The sequence below is a fragment of the Syngnathus acus genome, chromosome 10, assembly GCF_901709675.1.
Source record: "Syngnathus acus chromosome 10, fSynAcu1.2, whole genome shotgun sequence".
Taxonomy (NCBI): domain Eukaryota; kingdom Metazoa; phylum Chordata; class Actinopteri; order Syngnathiformes; family Syngnathidae; genus Syngnathus; species Syngnathus acus.
Window position 1 is genome coordinate 20,030,878 of NC_051095.1, and position 20,676 is coordinate 20,051,553.

General features: G+C 43.9%; 1 protein-coding gene across 2 annotated transcripts in view; it reads right to left on the minus strand.

Annotated features, from left to right (window-relative positions):
- Positions 1-847: 847 nt before the first annotated feature.
- The window catches only part of slc36a1 (solute carrier family 36 member 1), a 29,823-nt gene continuing 9,994 nt past the window's right edge, over positions 848-20,676 (minus strand). For both annotated transcript variants that reach the window (XM_037261049.1, XM_037261048.1), the window contains exons 8-12: positions 19,575-19,802; positions 17,235-17,333; positions 16,990-17,156; positions 13,156-13,325; positions 848-2,453 (exon numbers count right to left, since the gene is read on the minus strand). In XM_037261049.1, the coding sequence (XP_037116944.1) occupies positions 2,200-2,453; positions 13,156-13,325; positions 16,990-17,156; positions 17,235-17,333; positions 19,575-19,802 (918 nt within the window). In that variant the 3' untranslated portion in view covers positions 848-2,199. The remainder of the gene's footprint in view (positions 2,454-13,155; positions 13,326-16,989; positions 17,157-17,234; positions 17,334-19,574; positions 19,803-20,676) is intronic.

Here is a 20,676-nt window from a genome sequence, read left to right on the forward strand (position 1 = left end):
AGGCCAACATTGGCACTTATTGGTAGGACTATTAAAAAAGGATGTCAGTGCTCCAATTCCCCCCTGAAAACAAACTCAGAATTGATTTGATTGATACAATCCAAACTATTGAAATTCACTGACATAGTATATTATCAAACAGCAATCATCATGTATAGGGCAAAAGCAAAACAACTACCAGACAATATCCAAAACGTATTTAGGAATCGGGAGGGAGGTTATAAGTTAAGGGTGAATCACAACTTCAAAATCTTAAACATAAGAACAACCTTAAAAAGTTTCTGTATAACTATAACCGGGGTCAAACTATGGAACAATCTAAGTGAGGAACTCAAGCAAAGTCCAAAGATCCACAGTTTAAAAGAATGTACAAAAATATGTTGTTTAGCGGGTACAAAGGCTAAAAGTGCCAAAGGGCTACACACAAGTAAAAATGAAACAGAACAATAAGTGTGAAAGTGTGTCTACTTGTATTCTGTTGTAGAATTACAGTATATGTTGAATCGTTGGTTTAATGGATAAAGTGAGAAAGGGGTAGGAATCTAAAAAGCTATGCTTCCTCCTACTCCTTTTCGAGCATTCTTTATTGATTTATTTACTTATATGTATTATTATTATTATTTAATTCATTTAATTTATTTATTTCTGTTTGTTGGTTTATTTTTTGTTTGTTTGGACTTATATGTGGCACTTTAGAGTGTTATTTGTTTTGTTTTTGTTTTTTGTTTTGGATGTTCGAAATAAAGATATCAATCAATCAATCAATCAATCAATCAATTTAACGGTTGTTTGGAACAAAGTGGCAGTGGACATACTGACGGCCACTTTTTGGGCGGGGCCTGCTTGATTTGACACATCAGCCAGACCACGTTACAGAAGGAAACAATCTCAATTTCTCGATTGGAAACCCATCACATCATCAACCAAGACATGGAGGGAAGGGGTGTGTGGCCCTAATCCTCATTAAAAGTGGGCGTTTTTAAAGGCATTTGTTATTTCATTATTTCTCCAAAATGAATGGATAAAATAGAAAATGCTCATTTTTTTTCATTTTCCTTAAACTGGGCTCGTTAGTGAGAAATGAACAATCTTCACTTTACTGTCCCTTTAAAACCTATCTATGCACCTGCCCTCAACGTTTGCTAAATGCCCTATAGTCCTAAAACTACTGAACCCAATTTCAACTATGAACCTCACCACTGATGAATTCCCCAAATCTTCAACATTCAACCGCTCATCTTAACCCTAACCTCTAAACCTCTCAAGTTTAACTCGTAACCTAAACCTCCAGATCCTAATGCTAAATTTTAACCTCAATGCAGACTGCTAAATTGAACCCTAATTCCTCAATCCACCCCTTAATCACTTAACCCTAACCTCAACCCAAACCTTCACCCAACAGTGTAGTTAAGTGTGGGGAAGCTAGAGAGACAACATTACAGGTGTATTGGCAAAAAACGTTACATTTGGTCGAACGGCAATGAGATCAACATTCTGTTTGAATTTCCAATATGTGGAAGTTGCAACGGTTTTCTAAAGTGCATTTTTAGACATTGTGGAAATTAAATTTCTGGAGATGCTCGCTTCATATGTGTACAATTAAGGGGAAAAAAAAGGTGCTGTTAACAAAATGGCCATTGGTTGAAACTACAGTACTTCAAACTCGCCCATGTTAATGAATTCAAAGCACAACATGTTTAATGTTAAAATACACACTAAAATGACGGCCTCTGCGTTCTTTATGTCCATTGTCCATTGTTTGTATTATTGCCAATGTTGTACGTGACTGGTTCGAGTCAATTGTTATTTTATGTTCTATACAGCACTATGTTAGGGCAACACATTTTGTGAAAGCCCTAAATAAATAAAGATATATTGTAATGGATAGTATTGTTTCCATGCTTTTTTACTGCATAAGGCAAAAAAAATCAAAGATCAACTTCAATTTTGTTGATTGGGTCTTGGTAAAAACTGTAAATAAAAATGAAATGTATTAGCAATCATGTCAGCAGATTTCAAAATAAAACATGCTGAGGTAGCTTGACCAAATGTCAACAAACTCAAAATGTATTTAAAAAAAAAAAAATAGCAAGCACCTACCTGACGGACTGAGTATCATACACCATGGTGGACACACGCACGACACAGCGATAATGAATAAAAACACCTCGTCCAAAATAAAAAGTCTCAACGCCGTGGCTACTGGAGCTCATGTTTGAGCGCATTGCGGGCAACGATCTGCTCGATGGCCACGTACGTGCCCGCCAGGAAGCCCACCAAGCCAACAAGGCTGATGACCAGGTTTTTGGCGACTGACGCTGGCGCCAAACCCTCGCTGTGGAAGGTGAGCATTTGCAGGATGGGTGGGAAGATAAGCGCCAGAAAGCTGCTGCTGACTGAGCCCACCAGCGAGATGACCAGGTCCAGCTCCGGGATCAAGATGGCGAGGGCGCCTGGTGATGACAAAAACGCAAGGATAATGTTCAAATGTTCATTTTGTTGAAAAAAAAATGCTCTGACCTAGTCACAACACATTATTAAGCGTGTGCAAAGCAAAAAGTATAGAATAGAATAGATCTTTATTGTCATTGTCACATGTACAACGAAATTTAAAAAGTGCCAACCGATCCGCGCATGCGATAAAAAATATATAGAATAAATAGAATCAAAAGATTACGATTACGACACTTGCTCATGCACACACACGCGGCCATTTCGTGGGTCTGGTCTGACAAAGGTGCTTTTGAACGCAATCAATGGCAGTCTGCTGCCAAATTAACCCGAGGGCCAACGCCAAGGTCGACTTTCATGTGACAGTAAGCAAAGGCGTCACTCAGCTGTGAAAGGACGCTCTTCAAAAAACATTTAAGACTTTCTCGCCAGTCAATCCAGGCGAGAGAGGAGGGGGCTGGGGAATTGGGAGACGGGCCTACCTCTGGAGACGAATCCCAACTTTCAAGTCAAAGCGCTAAAGTGCATGACTGCGGCTAAAAGACACAATTCATCCATACAAATGGCTTTCATGTTAGAAACAAAAGAAGAAAGATCAACGTCCTTTCCCCCTGTCCTCCAGCTAGCACCTCATGGAAGAAGACCACTTAATGCTAATGGATAATGATGCAGTCCTAATGGATGCATGACGTTATGAAAAGTCATTTAACCTTGTCTACGGCACAGGCCCTCCCTGATTGTAATAGCTGGCTAAAGCAGATGCTAAAGAAAGATGAAAAAAAAAAAGTGTACAATGGAGGTACGCTGTGGCTAAAGCTTACAGTTTATGTAAAAAAAAAAAAAACTGTCTCTTATAGGTACTGTGTAGTTCTGCTAGCTGGTTAAAGCTAACTTTGTATGTAAAATAACGGTGTTTGTAAATCAAAGTTCATATAAGGCTTGTTTGTAACTCAAGATTCCAGTTCCACCGAATCTTATTTGCCACCTAGGAAGCAAGGATTTGCTTCTTAGGGGGGGAAGTTATCTGCACCACAGAGGATAATGGTTTGCCAGATAATGTTCAGTTAGTGTGTTCAGTGTAGCTCGTGGTTTGTGCTTCGGTACACCAAATGTTAAGTATTACCTACAGTTTACGGGCAGCAGCCTGGACCTGTCCATCCATCCACCCACCCATCCCTGATGGTAGGAGAATAGGGATACTGCATTTATATGTAAAACAGTTGATACAACAGATTCTGGGTTAGTCGATTACGTGATTACGTTCTCTATGTATTGCTTCTGTTTTGATAAAAAAACAATAATAATTTGTTCAGCCCCAATAAATTCATAGATTGGTTTTATTCTAAAAGAAGGATTGAGCTTGGATCCTGAACCTGAGCTTTCAATGGCAAGCACAACTAAAGAAAAAGACAGTTGATAAGACGGGAACGTGGTGTTTCCAGACATGACATCTTCAGATTCAAATAACAACACAAAATAACACAATCAGTCCCAGGATGAGAGTGTATACTGAAGGAATGGGGTCGAAATACAAAAAGTCCTGCCTAGCTACAAAAACAGATATGCTCAAACCTCATTGAATAAAGTACATGAGCAGACAAGTATATTCACATATTAAAGCAATAAAAGAAATATTTTAAGCACATAATTATACCTACACACCAAATCAATAACGAAGACATAACTAGACATTTTTGATAGGTGGTAATGACAAAGGTTTTTATAACTTTATGATCTGATATATTTCTGAGCACTTTGAAATAACAAATGTTTTTTGATATATTGCCTGAATAGCTTAATGACCCTTAAGGAACTGTTTAATGCATGCCTGATGATTTTCTAAATCACGGACACTGCCAAAGTCGTCTAAAAATGTTCAGTACTTGCTTGTATCTTATGTTTTGACTAATGCTAGACGCCAGTTTTAGATTACTACTGAACGTTCTGGACAGAGGGAAATATTTTGCCTAACAAAGAAAAGATATGGTTGGAAGCATGATTAAACTAAGAATATGATGACGTAAGCAAGTACATGTAGTATCAAAAGAACAAACAAACAAAAACATGGTAAGTGGTGAGTACAAACTTTGCATAGTCAGGGAACATTAATAAATTGATGATGTCACAGCCAAAAGCTCACATAATTCCGTACAAAATGACAAAATTGAAAGAATGACAAATGGATGAGGTGCGACAGTGTATGTGCAAGAATGGAGCAGAATGTTTACAGGAAGGTCACTTGGAGATAAAACCAGCAGGTGCCAGAGGGAGACAGCCAAGAACCCGGTCAAAGATGATCGCCAAGGCCGAAAGACGGGATGGAAGACAACAGCCCCCACACACACCGAATCGCCCATAATCAGCACCCCCCCCCCCCACGGAACCAGCTCTCACTGAACCAGCACCCACTCCCATGGAATCAAAATCTCCTGCGAACTTGCCACACCCCCTGACTCATCACGCATCAAACTCGGCCCACACCGGCATGTGCAACTGAATATAAGCTGACCAAAGAACCTTGAACGTTGCCTTTTCGGAATGGAGACTTTCTGCTCTTGAGCATGGTCGCAGGAAAGGCCCAGCGCTGTATTGTACTTTCCTGAAAACAGAGCTTTCTTAACAAGAATTGTGATTGAACTCAACCAACCTGTGTAAGTCTAATTTCTGCTTCAGTGTCTTAGCATTTTCCTAAATCTGAAGAAATTGTGGACAAAATCCAACAATACAAGTCAGAAAAGACTCTGACACTATTTCAATTCAAAAATGTCTGTTGAAGTTTTATTTATTAAATTTTATTATTTATTTTCATACATTGTATTCTTATCCAAGTTGTGTTGTCAGGCAATGAAGGTCTTCTTTTCAACTCATCTTGTGAGTCATTAAGACAAATAAGAGTTATAAACTCGAGTTAACAAATAAGCTCTCCAAACCCAACATGAATGCAAGCTTTGTGGTTACTGAGTAACACAAAGGGCACTACATTTATTTTTATGCTTTTGAGAACACATTTCTTCTTGAGAAAAGCAAGAAAAATCCTGTCCAAACATAAAGGTTTGATTGCTCTGGAACACTGAAACAGATGACACTGCGTCCAGCATATTAAAACCAATGAGATGGCGTCCTTGCTCAGTACTAACAAATCACAAGCATATGTTAGCATCGGCATAAATAAGGCCAATTGGATCGTGCAAGTGTCGGTCCCAGAGGGCGATAAAACAACGTGTATAAGAACAGCAAGCCCATATGGTGCATTTAGTGGGAAGCTCTTACTGCAGATTGTAAATAACAGACATTGTCAGACTTTTTGGCCAGTGTTTTATGGTATAATGCACGAGAAAAAGAAAAAGCAGTGAAATGGAGGTTTGCGTTGGACGATTTACTTTGCCATGTAAACAGCTCACTCATATGCCATGATTGCCATAAATTGTAGGGCTGTGAGTGTGAAGTATGACAAATAAAGATGTTTTGCTGCTTGTTTAGCCCGCCTTTCATGAATAAATCCATATAAATATGGCGTGAAATGCCGATTTTTGTGTGCAGCTGCCCTGGATAGGAAAATGGATACATTGAAAGACGGGACACACGCTCAACCACCCAAATGTACCACATTCACTAAAGTGGATCTGGCAAAGTGCACGTTGCTTGCAAAGATTTTTACTATGAGCTTTAAGTATTTTTTTTCCACATGTGGATATGAAATTGTAAATTTATAGTATTGTTGTAAAACAAAATGTATTGTGTATACTGTAGTATTTATTCATTATACTGTATTTTATGGCTGCAACAATGAATTGATTTAGACAAAAATCGATTTTTATAAGAGTTGTGGCTCACGATTATTACATCAGTTATCTACTGTGTCCCCCGATTATGACCCTAGTCATCCGCTCTGCAAATGTGTAATTCAGCGCACAGCGCTATGGGAGCCAGAGCTCGCTTTCAAGCTACATCGCTAAATAGCTGAATATGTTCAATTTGAATAAAGCACTGCTGGTTAATGATCGGATTATGATCAACGCAATCAAATCCTGAATCTTCAAAGCGCAGAAGTGAGTACAGCGATTTCCTACCTTTGATTGAGATTGATTTGAGAATGAATAATGCGAATGTCCAACGGTCACTGTTGAAGCCCCTTTAGTAACAGAAAACCATACGTACCAAAATGAAAACACATCCAACACACTTGTATCGTTAACGACTCAGGAGCAGCGATAGAACTTAAAAAGCCAACCGGCAGCAGGAGGTGAAGAAGCTGGTTGTAACATTAAAGGTGAACAAAGGTCTGCAGAGCAAAAGGCTAGGAACATGACAGCCCCATTGAGCGGCGGCACAGGGATCCCCCGCGGCACCCCACCTTTGCACTGGAAGATCGCAAAGCAGTCTCCCGTCCTTTCTGGTTGCCGTCAACAACTCAACAGTGCATGCGAGCCTCCCTGGACAGGAAAACACCACTAAAACGAGCTGAAATCAGAGCGCACTCACGTCAAAACTGCGACAATCACGAAGCCACCTTATAATTCAACTTCCACTCTCATCACTCAAGACACAGTTGACAATCATTTCCCATTTCAAGTCAAAGTCAAAGTCTGCTTTATTGTCAATTTCTTCACATGCCAAGACACTCAAAGAAATCGAAATTACATTCCCACTATCCCACGGTGACGAGACATAGTACACAATATACATACAAGTAAACAACACAAAAAATAAAAACAAGAAGGCACAAGCAATGAATAAATAAGAGTGATGAATAAATAATAAATAAACAAATAACAGAATAAATAAGAGGAGCAAAAATAGAGCAAGTGTGCATACAGCAGACAGTCAGAATAGAGCGCAAAAGTACAGGACGCTACGCAGAAGGGGGGAGAGAGTTCAGGATCCTAACAGCCTGGAGTATGAAGCTGTTGGTGAGTCTGGTGGTGCGGGAGCGCAGGCTCCTGTACCTCTTCCCAGAGGGGGGAAGATCAAACAAAGAGTGAGCGGGGTGACTCACATCACTCACAATCGCGGTCGCCTTGCAGGTGAGACGGGAGGTGTAAATGTCCTTCAGGGAGGGGAGTGAAGCACCAATAATCTTACCAGCCGTCTTCACTACGCGCTGCAGGGCCTTCATGTTGTATTCAGTGCAGCTACTACCCCAAATAGCGATACAACTGGAGAGGACGCTCTCAATGGTGCCACGGTAGAATGTAGTCATGACGGCCGGAGGAGCACTTGCTCGCCTGAGTTTCCGCAGGAAGTACAGGCGGCGCTGAGCTTTCTTCGCCAGTGATGCGGTGTTGGTGGACCAGGAGAGATCCTCACTGATGTGCACCCCCAGGAATCTGGTGCTGCTCACTCTCTCCACCACAGCACCGTCGATGGTCAGCGGCAGGTGTTGGGTGTGACCCTTCCGGAAGTCAACAACAATCTCATTGGTCTTGTTGACGTTCAGCAGGAGGTTGTTGTCCCTGCACCACGTGGTCAGAAGGTCGACCTCCAACCTGTATTGAGTCTCGTCGCCCTTGGTGATGAGACCCACCAGAGTCGTGTCGTCAGCAAATTTCACTATGCGGTTGTTGCTGTAGGTTGCAGTGCAGTCATGCGTCAGCAGGGTGAAGAGCAGCGGACTGAGCACGCAGCCTTGGGGGGGGCCCGTGCTCAGCGTGATGCTGGCGGAGATTTTGTCGCCAACACGTACCACCTGAGGCCTCTGACAGAGGAAGTCCAGTAGCCAGTTGCAGAGGTAGGTACTGAGGCCCAGCTTGTCAAGTTTGCAGATAAGTCGCTGTGGTACAATGGTGTTGACTGCAGAACTGAAGTCCACAAACAGCAATCTCACATACGAGTCCCTTCTCTCCAGGTGGGTAAGGGCTGAGTGGAGGGCAGAGCAGATGGCATCCTCAGAGGACCGTTTGGCTCGGTACGCAAACTGGAAGGGGTCTATGGTGGGGGGGGAGAATGGATCTGATGTGTTCCATGACAAGCCGCTCAAAGCACTTCATGATGATGGGCGTCAGTGCCACGGGGCGGTAGTCATTGAAGCAAGACGGAGCAGGTTTCTTCGGCACAGGTACGATGGTGGCAGCCTTGAAACACGAAGGGACGATGGCCTGCTGCAGGGAAATGTTAAAGATGTCCGTGAAGACACCCGTCAGCTCCCCAGCGCAGTCCTTCAGCGCTCGACCTGGGATGTTGTCAGGGCCCGCCACCTTACGGGTGTTGATAGCGGCAAGCGCCCTCCTCGCGCTATCAGCAGAGAGGCACAGGGGCCGCTCGTGTGGAGGGGGAGAGGTCTTCAGCGGGCAAGTGCTGTTCTGAGCGTCGAAGCGAGCAAAGAAGCGGTTAAGATCGTTGAGCAGATGGATGTCGCCCTCACAGCTCTGAGGTGCGGGCTTGTAGTCCGTGATGGTCTGAATGCCCTGCCAAAGGCTCCGTGCGTCCCTGCTGTCCTTGAAGTGGGTGGTAATCTTGCAAGAGAATGCCCTTTTCGCTTCCCTGATGCCCCGGGACAGGTCGGCCCTCGCTGTCCTCAAGCCAGCCTCATCCCCCGCTCTGAAGGCTTTGTCCCTGGCCCTCAGCAGCCTGAGGACAGCCCCTGTCAGCCATGGCTTCCAGATAGCCCGAGTGACGATGATTATGTACTCAACCTTATTCACTCAAATTACATCTGCATATAGATATACGCTTTTTCCCATCAGGAACTGCACAGACGCTATTGTTTACATTCAGATAAAGTTAACTACACTGTTACTGGCCAAGAAAGACCCCAAGTACACTTTAGGTCATGTGAGTTTTCTGAATGCCCAGTGGCACCGTACTGCCTCTCACAGGTCAGTCTTGGTAATAAGGCAGACGCTGATGTGCATGCACTGTTGGTTATTTCAAGTATACAGTACACTATATTCTATTAGCAAAGTACGTAATCTGGCCCAGTCTTAGTCTTTGACCAGCCCAAAGTCTAAGTAAAGTCAAACGAAAAGCTAAAAATGCTTTCATGTGCATGTGTGAGGGCCATACAAGCAAGCAAGAGCTAAGAGCTCATGTTGCCAGCCAAGGAACTTTGTTGCTGTAGAGAATTAAACGACTCTTGCAACTATTTGTTTAAAATGGCAAATCACAACAATGCAAAAAGAGTTCATCATGAGTCATCATGTTAACATTTCTATTTCCTGCATGGTGAAGGGAAGAGAGGAATAGAAGAAAAAAAGCATCAACTGATTGATCGTCATGAATTTTATAACCTCTAAATCATTGATGATCAATGACTTTCAGTGAAAAGAGCACATACTTCCTAAAAGCTGCAGACATTATGGAAAGGCCGAATGTGGCCTACTTTCCTCAGGTATGTTGTAATAAGGTTGGTGTCTCGAGAGAGAGAAAAAAAAAAGAAAGTTTTAAAAATAAAAAAATAAAAATTAAAAATTAAACATGCTTGTTGAAATTTGCCCTGTTTTTCACTGTTTTGGTCAAGCACTTGCACCTTTTCTGTTTTGAAGAGTAGCGTGTACGGGGGGTGGAAAAAACAAATCCTTTGGATTTACTTACGTCAGCTTGGTTCGTTAAAATGTGATCAGAAATGGCAACTATCAGGCTGTCACGTTCAAAGCATGGAGAGTCATCTAATGAACTGCCTTTACAAAGTAAGCCAATATTTCAATATTAGTTTTGGATGGCGTTCTGTGTGTGATATGTTTTCATTCCAAATTAGAAAGGCAGGCAAGTAGTGCTCCAGTCTGACAACAGCTGCAGCAAAAAGACCAAAGCGTCTCCCTGGAGAATATCAGGGAACCAGCAAGCGCTACCTCATCCCCTCAAAGAACAAAGTCCTTTGAGGCATTTGCTAAGCCTGCGTTCAAAAAACGCCTCTCCGCTTCAGTCTTTCGATGTACTCTTGCAAAAGCATCTCGATATATCCTTCCGTTCTCGTTCCCCGGTTGCCTTCATCCCAACCCGAAGCCTGTCTTCGGAATTCCCCATTCAACACACGGCAGTGCTAATTAAATTATGGGATGCCTGCGGAATGACCTGCGGACGTGAAGTGGTGGATGTATGCATTTATTCCCTTTTATTGGCTTATCAACATGCAAGTGCGTAACGCTGTCCGCGTGAGTCGCTATAGGGTAGACTCAGGGGCTTAATGAAAGAAAGTCCTAAGGCGAACAGCGCCGGGACACGAGGATTCTGCTGGGACCTTCATTCAAGCCACAGGTTTGCCCTTGACTCGCTTGCAATGAATCCCATAATGCTGTGGTTTACAAACGGGGGGCACGCCCCCATAGTGGGGTCTTTGTGACGGGGGGGGGGGGGGGGAGGATGGTCACAGGGCTACCATGAACACTTTTCATTATTAAGTTATGCAACGTGCAGATCGAAGTCCTGTTCGCTGTTCCCGGCAGCACGTTTCCATATATAGTTAATGCAGTTCGCAACCCCGCCTGATCACCGACATGTTTGACCAGCGGCGTGTTTGAAGTGTTTGAAGCGGAAATTTTGCTCCTTCTCCCATTCCGCCCGCATCGGATGAAGTGAACTTTTGGCCGCGTCGTGTCGGCACCAGACGATTGGGGTTGACAATGTACTTGCTACGTCACATGCACTCTCATGAACGAGCAGACGCACAGCCAAATAAAGTTTTCATTTTGTTTGTTGTTTTTCTGAACACAATGAAATGAAAACAATGTGTGACAACAATTTCACTGCGGCGTTTAGGACCGAGGGGCATACAACAATGCCAGCTTCTTTTAACAGCCGGGACCGAGACAAAAAAGGAGCAGCAGGCTTGGAGAACTGGGAGAAAAGAAGTTGGCAAATTTTATGAGGCAGCTAAATTTTTTACAACTGTTTCGCCGTCAACCAAGACAGCATTATCTGGCTGTAGGTGTCTGGGGCATGCGAGTTGGCGGTCTCTTCTGATCAGATGTAGAATCTATTAGGGCAAACAACGACCTAACACGAGAACGCGTACGATGTCGTATCTGCAAAAAATGCGCCGGAAATTCCAATCTGATTTCAGTCTGAAAATTATTTTCCAGAGCCTTGCAAGAAGACCAGTTGTGAACAGCTAAAGTATTAATCTGCTATTTAGAACACGTGTGAGTCATAAAAGGTCAAATGAAAAGGCTATTGTTAACATATTTTAGGGCAAAATTTGCAGAGTGCAGCTTTAACTATACAAACGTTATCTGGATGCTGTCACCCCCTCTTTTTGTTTTACATAATCACATTTATTTAAATATTCATAGTTGTGATTTGTTGTGGGGTGATTCGGTGTTGATTCCCTTTCAATTTGTTTTGCCGGAAAAAGTTATAACCTGACACTATAAAATGTATTAATAAAATAGTTATTGACATTTAGCTTTGTTTCTAAACAAGCAAACTTTGTTACTATTCACCAAGGTGAATTTAAGAAACCTGTTGATACTATACGAATAGAACCAATTGTCCATTGGTTATATTGCATTAACCAGAAAAAAAAGTGGCACAGCGTAGAGAGCTACTCCTCAAATGAAGTCACTGATGCCTGCTTTGCAAAAAAAAAAAGACCTCGAGCTTTGAACAGTCCGAATTAATGGTTCATTTTCTTTTTTCCTCTGGCTTGCATGGTTACAGTGGCGTCCATGGTTACGGCGGTGTGTCACAACCTGCGTGATATCCGTCCAGCAATGCAGCAACCAATATATAGCAGTGGGGCGGATCTGGCCTCGGAAGCTGCTTTTTTTTAATCCTGGCAGAGAAGAAACCAAGAACCAAACAGACACAGGCACGCTGCCGTTTTGGTTTGAAGCAAGCTTCAAAGACAAGATTTGGGCAAATTTGTCTTGAGTACTACTGAATTCTCAAACCATATTCTGGACAGAATGGTGACACTAAATTGTGAAAATGCTTAACTTTTCCTAATTGTGTGTATGGAGCAAGGCAGCAACGTTTGGTGAGCCACTATTAAATATGAAACTAATAACGCAGAGCTCAGAGTTTGACCAAAACATCTCACGTGTGATTCATAGCCACCCCCTATTATCATAAGTGGGTAAATGCAATAATGCCACTCAAAACACTCGGATTTCATCTGCCCACATAAGGGGGTGCGAATTCCTATTCAACGCTCGTAGCTTTAATTAGGTTTCTACTCTGAGTCATACTGCATTGAAAGGAGAGAATTTTCTTTGAACTCCGATCAGACGCACAAATTAGCACAGGCGTCAAAACCAGACACCCCTTTTAAAGAGGATCGACACGACGTTTGTATAAAAGACAAGAAAAATGTGAGATTTTGACACGGCCATCTGGAGTGCATACGTGTCAACTCAACCAGAGGGAATGCAGATGTAAGAGTTATTGATTCATAATAAATATAGGAGCAATAACATGTCATCTTAAAAGTGGGGGGAAAGGTGCTCCAGTACTGATGCACTCACTGAATTAGGGAATGTTACTTACTACCTGAGTGGTCTGAATGGTGGGTGTTTACGGGCAAAACAACCAAGTCCAAGGCATAACGATCAATCAACGGTAACAAGAGGACTTCTATCTACTATCAGGAATACAAAGTTGCGGGGCTTGTTGGCAGAAAAGGGTTAGAAACTGTGTGTTTTGCTGTTTCTTTGGCTTTTGTGTGTGCCACTTGGGGGATGACCATAGAAAGGGAAGTTATGGCGATGACATGTGACACGTTGACAGCATGTTGTAAAAGTTGACTAACAGTGACATAATTTAACTCACATGTGAAGACGACAAGGATGGCGCGGAGCAGCAGGTCGACGGCCATCTCCCATTGCTCTGGCACGCGGGCTACGACCGATGGGATAAGAATCTCAGCAGGGACGTAAAACTGCAGAGCGAAGGTGATAAAGATGCCGAAGCAGTAGAGCAGCTTGACAGCCTGGTAGGTCCTGGATGAAAATGAGAGAGAAGAAAAAAAGCCAGAGCATGTATTGTGTCGTATAACAAAGCATCAGTGCCTTCTATTTTTTCCTTCTTGTGTGATGCCAACACAAAAGGGAGAAAGAAAAACACTGCATCCATCCATGCAGAAGAATATATATGGATGGATTATTATGATATTATTAGGAATGAGATAGAGGAAAATAGCTCTACTGTTTTAAACTTGCAGTTCTATGCCAGAGGAAACAAGCATTCAGTCTTTTCCAAAGTCAATCACTTAACCCTTTAACGTTTGAGCGTACCGAATGTTGGAGAGTTGCTATGTAGAGAACAGACTGGATGATTTGCATCACCAACTTGCACTTATGTCAAACACACAAAAAGATAATGCTGAAGGGTTTTAAAAGCAGGATGATTTTGAGGTGCTGGCTTCACACACCGGAGAACGCCATTTTTTTTAAACAAATGTTTCTGCTGGTAATACATCCACATTTCTTTATACAGTTGCTTCTTAAATCAAGAGCCTTTTTCTGAATAGTGCATAGAATAGAATAGATCTTTATTGTCATTGTCACACATGTACAACGAAATTTAAAAAGTGCCAACCGATCAGTGCATAAAATAAATAGAATAAAAAGATAAAAAAATACAAGATAAAAACCCACAGAAGAACATACACAGACATAATCTTTTTTTTAGCGGCATTTAATGTGACTACCGCTGTAGGGTAAAAACTGTTGGCGAATCTGTTAATCCTTGACCTAATTGATCTGTAGCGTCTGCCTGATGGCAACAGTTCGAAAAGGGAGTGGCCAGGGTGGGAAGTGTCCTTCAGAATGTTCTGTGTTTTTTTGAGACAGCGGGTTCTGTGTAGGTCTTCCAGTGTGGGGAGAGGGCAGCCAACGATCTTCTGTGCTGTGTTGATGACCCCTTGGAGCTTTTTCCTCTGAGCTGCAGTGCAGCTGAAGTACCAAACACATATACAGTACGTTAAAGTGCTTTCTATGGAGCAGCGATAGAAGGACACCAGCAGTCTTTGTGTAATGCTGTACCTCCGAAGCACCCTTAGGAAGTAGAGTCTCTGCTGGGCCTTTTTTAGCAGCTCGGAGGTGTTCACGCTCCAGGTGAAGTCCTCCTCGATGTGGACTCCCAGGTAGCGGAAGGAGGACACCCTCTTCACACAGACCCCGTCGATGATGAGTGGTGGAATGTGCGTTTTATTTTTCCTCCTAAAATCAATGACCAGTTCTTGGGTTTTAGCCGTGTTTAGGAGCAGATTGTTCTGTCCGCACCACTCCGATAGCTGGACCACCTCGTCCCTGTAGGCAGACTCATCCCCCTTTGAGATGAGCCCCACCACGGTGGTGTCATCCGCAAACTTCACAATGGTGTTGCTGCGGTGGGCGGGGGTGCATGTATGTGTGTAGAGCGTGTAAAGCAGTGGGCTCAGTACGCAGCCCTGTGGGGAGCCGGTACCAAGACTGGGAGGTGTGGATGTATGACGGCCCACTCTCACCCTCTGGCTGCGACCCGTCAAGAAGCTCTTAATCCACCTGCAGGTATTGTGTGGAAGTCCCAGGCCCCCCAGTATGTCCACCAGTCTGTGGGGGAGGATGGTGTTAAAAGCAGAGCTAAAGTCCACGAAGAGCATCCGCACATAGCTTCCCGGCTGCTCCAGGTGGGACAGTGCAGCATGGAGGGCTGTAGCTACTGCGTCCTCTGTGGATCTATTTGCCCTGTAGGCAAATTGGTGGGGGTCAAAACCTCTGAGCAGGAGTGATGTGATGTGACCCCGTACCAACTTTTCAAAGCACTTCATCACCACCGGGGTGAGTGCGACTGGCCGGTAGTCATTAAGGCTGGTGATGTGGTGCTTCTTGGGCAGGGGGACTATAGTGGAGGATTTTAAACAGGATGGGACGGTGGACTCGGTAAGGGACTTGTTGAAGATCTTTGTGAAGACTCCAGCCAGCTGATCTGCGCAGTCCTTCAGGACACGCCCAGTGACGCCGTCAGGACCCGCAGCCTTCCTCGAGTTGATGGTCCGCAGCGTGCGCCTCACCTCGTCCTCCTTCACTGTGAGGGTGAAGCTGCTGCGGACTGTGGGATGTGATGTGGCCGCTTCAGGTGGCTCGGACTCGAACCGGGCAAAGAAGGTATTAAGGTCCTCTGCCAGTGAGGCGTCCCCTTCAGCAGCTCCGATGGTGGTTCTGTAGTTGGTGAGATGCTGGACTCCCTGCCACACCTGCTTGCTGTTGTTGCTGTCCAGGTGATCCTCAATCCTCTTCTTATAGGCAAGCTGGGCCTCTCTGATGCCTCTCCTCAGGTTGGCTCTGGCTGTGCTGTAGAGAGTCCCGTCCTCAGACCTGAGGGACAGGGCGGTGTCCCTCTCCTCCAGCAGCCGAAGGACCTCCCGGGTCATCCAGGGCTTCTGGTTGGGGTATATCCGTATAGGTTTGTCCACTGTGACAGTGTCTGTGCAGTGCTTGATATAACACAGAACACTGTCTGTGAACACGTTCAGGTCCCGGTGTTCGAAGATGTCCCAGTTAGTCCTGTCGAAGCAGTCCTGCAACTGCTGAGAGGCGTCATCAGGCCAGGTTTTAACAGTTTTAGTGATGACAGGAGCTGATTTCCTGATGGTGGTATATGCAGGGATTAATAGCAGTGACATGTGGTCAGACTGGCCCAGGTGAGGAAGCTGTTTTGCCCTGTAGCCTAGCTTGATGTTGGAGTAGACCTTATCCAGAGTGTTAACTCCTCGAGTGGCACAATTAACATGCTGGTGGAAACTAGGGAGTGCTGCTTTCAAGTCTACATGATTAAAGTCCCCTGCTATGATGTGGACTGCGTCAGGATATCTGCTCAGCTGGCTGCTAATACTGCCATGTAATAGTCCAATAGCTAGCTTAGCATTAGCCTCCGGAGGTATGTAAACAACAGTCGTCATGACTACGGTAAATTCTCGAGGGAGGTAAAAGGGTCTGCATTTAATAGTCACATACTCCAGGTCCGGGCAGCAGTGACTGTCTACAGTCACCATATTAGTACACCAGTTGTTATTGACGTACATACAGAGCCCCCCCCTTGCTCTTGCCGGAGTTCTCAGTCCTGTCATGGCGCTGTGTGGTGTAGCCTGCTAGCTCGATAGCAGAGTCCGGTATGAGTGGATGAAGCCAGGTTTCGGTGATCAGCACCATGCAGCAGTCCTTTACGGTCTGGTTCGCAGACATCTGTAGCCTTAGTTCATCCATCTTGTTAGCAAGAGACCTGGCGTTGGTAAGAAACAGGCTAGGTGGTTTGAACGGCCGCTTCCGTAGCCTGGTTAGCGCGCCGGCCCTGCAGCCTCGTTTTTGCCTCCTCTCTATGCGCTGCCTTCGCTTCCTCCTAGCGGGGATGGTGATCCAAGGGGAGCCGGGGCGCCTGATGATATCCTCCGGTATGTTTTGCGAGCGGTGAAACTCCGCTGTGACACTCAACTCGCAGCAAACCCCTATCCTGAGGAGCTCCTGCCGGTTGTAGGTGGTGTATGATCGACATACAGTGGGTACAAACACTAACAAAAAACAAACAATGCGTAGATCGGGAGAGCACTGAGCCGCTGCAACTGCGTGCGCCGTCATCATGCACAGCGCTGCTCACAAAATGTGCCAAGACCTCTCAAATTCTTACCAGCAGTTAGGCAGGTTGAGGGTGATGCTGCCGCCGATGTCAGCGCCAAAGCACATATACCCGATGGTGCCCAGGCTGATGTAGAGGAAGGTGACGATGCCCATTCCCAGGTAGAGGACCAGGGAGAAACTCTGTGGCCTGTGCATCTTGTTCTCAAGTGGGAGGACCTAGAGAAAAAACAAGTGCGCATCTAAGTATTTGCTGTGTGTGCGTGTAAGGGCCTTCTTTGTTGTTCCTACACGTACCACTCCGATCCCTTCAAAGGCGAAGATGGCCGTACCGAAGAAGAGCGGATAGTTTTTGGCTCGGCCCACCATCGGAAGGTCGATGGGGAATTTTATGTGCTGGAAGGGGGAAAAAATGCAAGAGAAAACTATTTATTTGTACTGTTTTTTTTTTTTAATTATTATCTAACTAGAAAAGCCTCATTGAGATTAAAAGGTCCTTTACAATAGAATAACCACACTCAGGACTTGCATACCATGCATACCTAACCAGGTCTTAGAACCCAGTCAAAAAGTGCATCACAAAGAAGACAAAAACATTTATGTCACTCTGGAGTACAAGTCGCATTTGTGTAATTTATTTTACAAAAAAACAGAGTGACAAAGAATAGTACAGCTTGGAATCGCTTCCCAAAATTCCTCTTCTCTAATCGTTTCAGCCCCACAAGTTTTGTTTTTGCGGAGTGTCATTGAACTTCCCTGCCATGCTCTGTATACACGCAATAATGACGATTAATGCATCATCCATCTGTCTAGTATACAAGGTTCAAATATGGTGGCAAGCAAATGAAATCTCCAAGACGATGCCATCTTTGTGAAACCCCTGGAAATTGCCACTACACTCCAAAGCAAAATGGCAGCTCTGCTGTGTCTTTTCAAACATAGCTCCAACAAATAGCATCCGCGATAAGATTATAACTGGCCATTTTTAAACTGAGGAGCTGCCTGATGCATTTACGGCACAGCAATCCCTTCAGACCCAGTCTTCCAGATACTTGATCCAGGGCAGGATCACAGACCTGGTGTGATGTCATGTGGATATACCGTATTTTCCGGACTATAAGCCGCTATTTTTTGCTCAGGTTTTGAACGCTGCAGCTTGTCGTTTGGTGCGGCCTATTTATGGCTTTTTCGTGATGATTAATACACTTGTACGCTCGTAAAAAGGCTGTGGACCGCTGTTGTGCGGCACCGCTTTGCTGGGCGGAGGGATATGTGACACGGTCACTGGGGAGAATAGTGGTGTGTCGCTCGCATGTCCATCCGCCAGGCAAATAGTGCCGTACAATTGACACGAACAAGAGACAGAACGAGATCAAGACGGACGGACATTACTGGAGAAAGGAAGCTTTTATACACAAACCCTCATTATGGGAGTCAAAAGAGAAATGCATATGATGCCGCTTTTAAGTTAAAAGCAGTGAATGTGGCTCTTAACGAAGCAAATAGAGCTGCTCATGTACTGTGAAGGCCGGCCATTAGAGGGTACTGGGCTATTGTTGATATCTTGTTGCGTCACCCTTTTTCTTTATTTCCCGGTCACGTCTACTCTAGAGCTATACACGTAGCTCGTCTTGCATTGCCAACTTTGCCCCTGTAAGTGGTCCCATTTTATCTATTATTAGTTGTGTGTTGCTAGTGTTCCCCTGCACATTAAGTGTATGGTCGTCGCTGAGATTTATACGTTTGTATGTTTGCAGAGCTCCTTCATCTCTGTCAATGAAGGTAATGTTAATAAAAGGTATGCGTCCCCAAAGGAGCATCTCTTTCCTAACAATATTCTTTGTGTATATTCTCTAACAAATGGTAATTAAACATTTTAAAAAAAACTGCGTTTTATATGCAGTGCGGCTTACATATGAACAAAACAAGATTTTCCCCTAAATTTAGCTGCTGCGGTTTATAATCAGGTGCTGCTTATAGTCCGGAAAATACGCACAACTCACAATTGAAAACCTTAACACTAGATTGAAACCATAGCCCAAGTTTTTCTGTTATACTTACTGTTAAATTATTCTTCAGGTTTGGTCTTGAAACTCATATGTCTAAGACCAATAGTCCACAGATAAGACAGCTCTTTTTTTAAATAATTCAAATAGATTTGACAAGCAAGGGGGGGAAAAAAAAAATCAATCTAAAGTTTTTGTTGGACTTGTTGGAAAAATTCCCTTCACCATTCAAATGTTCAATCAAAGTTGTGATTCGCTGTCTGTGCCCAACCACTTTACTTTAAGTGCCGAAGTGGACGAATAGCTATTTATGCAAATTTACAGCAGGCATATCTCACAGGCATTCATAAAATTTAGACTCATCTGACCAACTCACACGTAGTGAGTGAGCATTGAACCCCCCACCCCAAAAAAATATATTATACTGTGTGTGTGTGTGTGTGTGTGTGTGTGTGTGTGTGTGTGTGTGTGTGTGTGTGTGTGTGTGTGCGCGCGCGTGCGTATAAACATCCACACACACAATATATATATTAAATTGTGTGTATACATGCGTGCGTATGTACGTCAGTATGTTTGTATGTATGCATGCATGCATGTCTGTATGTACCCCTAAACACTCGGTGCTGCTTACCGTGATGGAGTAAAAGTAGATGAGGACCAGGCTGGCGGCCATGACCAAGTTGGCGATGAGCGAGAGTGGCGCCAGGTACTTAAGGTTGGGCGTAAAGACCAGCAGGATGAAGGCAGGCAGGAAGCAAAGCATGTAGAGGCGTGAGTCAAAGCTGGGCACCAGCACCTGCGTCTGGTTGCCGCCGTCCACCTGGCAGTTGAAGGTTGTGGCGTTGGCCGCTTCCACCACCTGCCGGAAAGGAAAAACAAGGCAAATGCACTTACTACTTTTCTAACGATACAATACACCTACATTTCAATTTTAAGCAGATTTTGGGGTTCAGAATTTGGGAAGTGCGTCTTTTTTTATAAAGGCATGTTTTTAGGCAGCCGAAGGGGTCCTTTGTTACGTTAATTTAGGTCAATCAAGTTGTTGGACGGCCAAAGGGGTCCGTTTGCTCCGCACACATTGAAGTCTGTTGACATTTTATTAAAAGAGAAGCAATACGTAGATGACGGTATCAGACGGATTGAATAAGTCATTTTGATGCTATGTGAATTGGATGAGATTAAAGCAGCCACGTATTCCACTATACTGTGTCCAGCCACGCTCTTTGACTTGTGAGTGAGTGTGTGGATGAGGTGCTTCGTACGGTCATATCATCCATTTAAAGTTGAAAATGTATTTGACAAAAAAAAATTGGGGTCCATGACCAGACCGCGTTGGAAAGTCGCATAGGATTGAAGTGAATGTATAAATAATGAACGGTTCAAAAACCATGTCCAAAAAAAAGTTTTAAAAAAGCTTTATTGAGATTGAGTTGCGATGATGAATCGACATTTTACCCACAGTGCAGATAATGGATGGATGGATGCCAGTTCAACCGCAATTGTAACCAAAATGTGTTTTATTTTAATCAATATGCTTCATAATACACAAATATTTATTGAACATGCCATAAGGTCAATGTAAAACATTTTAGATTAACAACTAGTCAAACGGCATGTTTTTCCTAAGAGTCTTTACACGATCAGAATTTGTGGGGCAGATAACTGCTCAATGATCCCATCAGAAGATGGAGCAACAAGTCTTAAATAAGTTATTTTATTTATTCATTCATCCA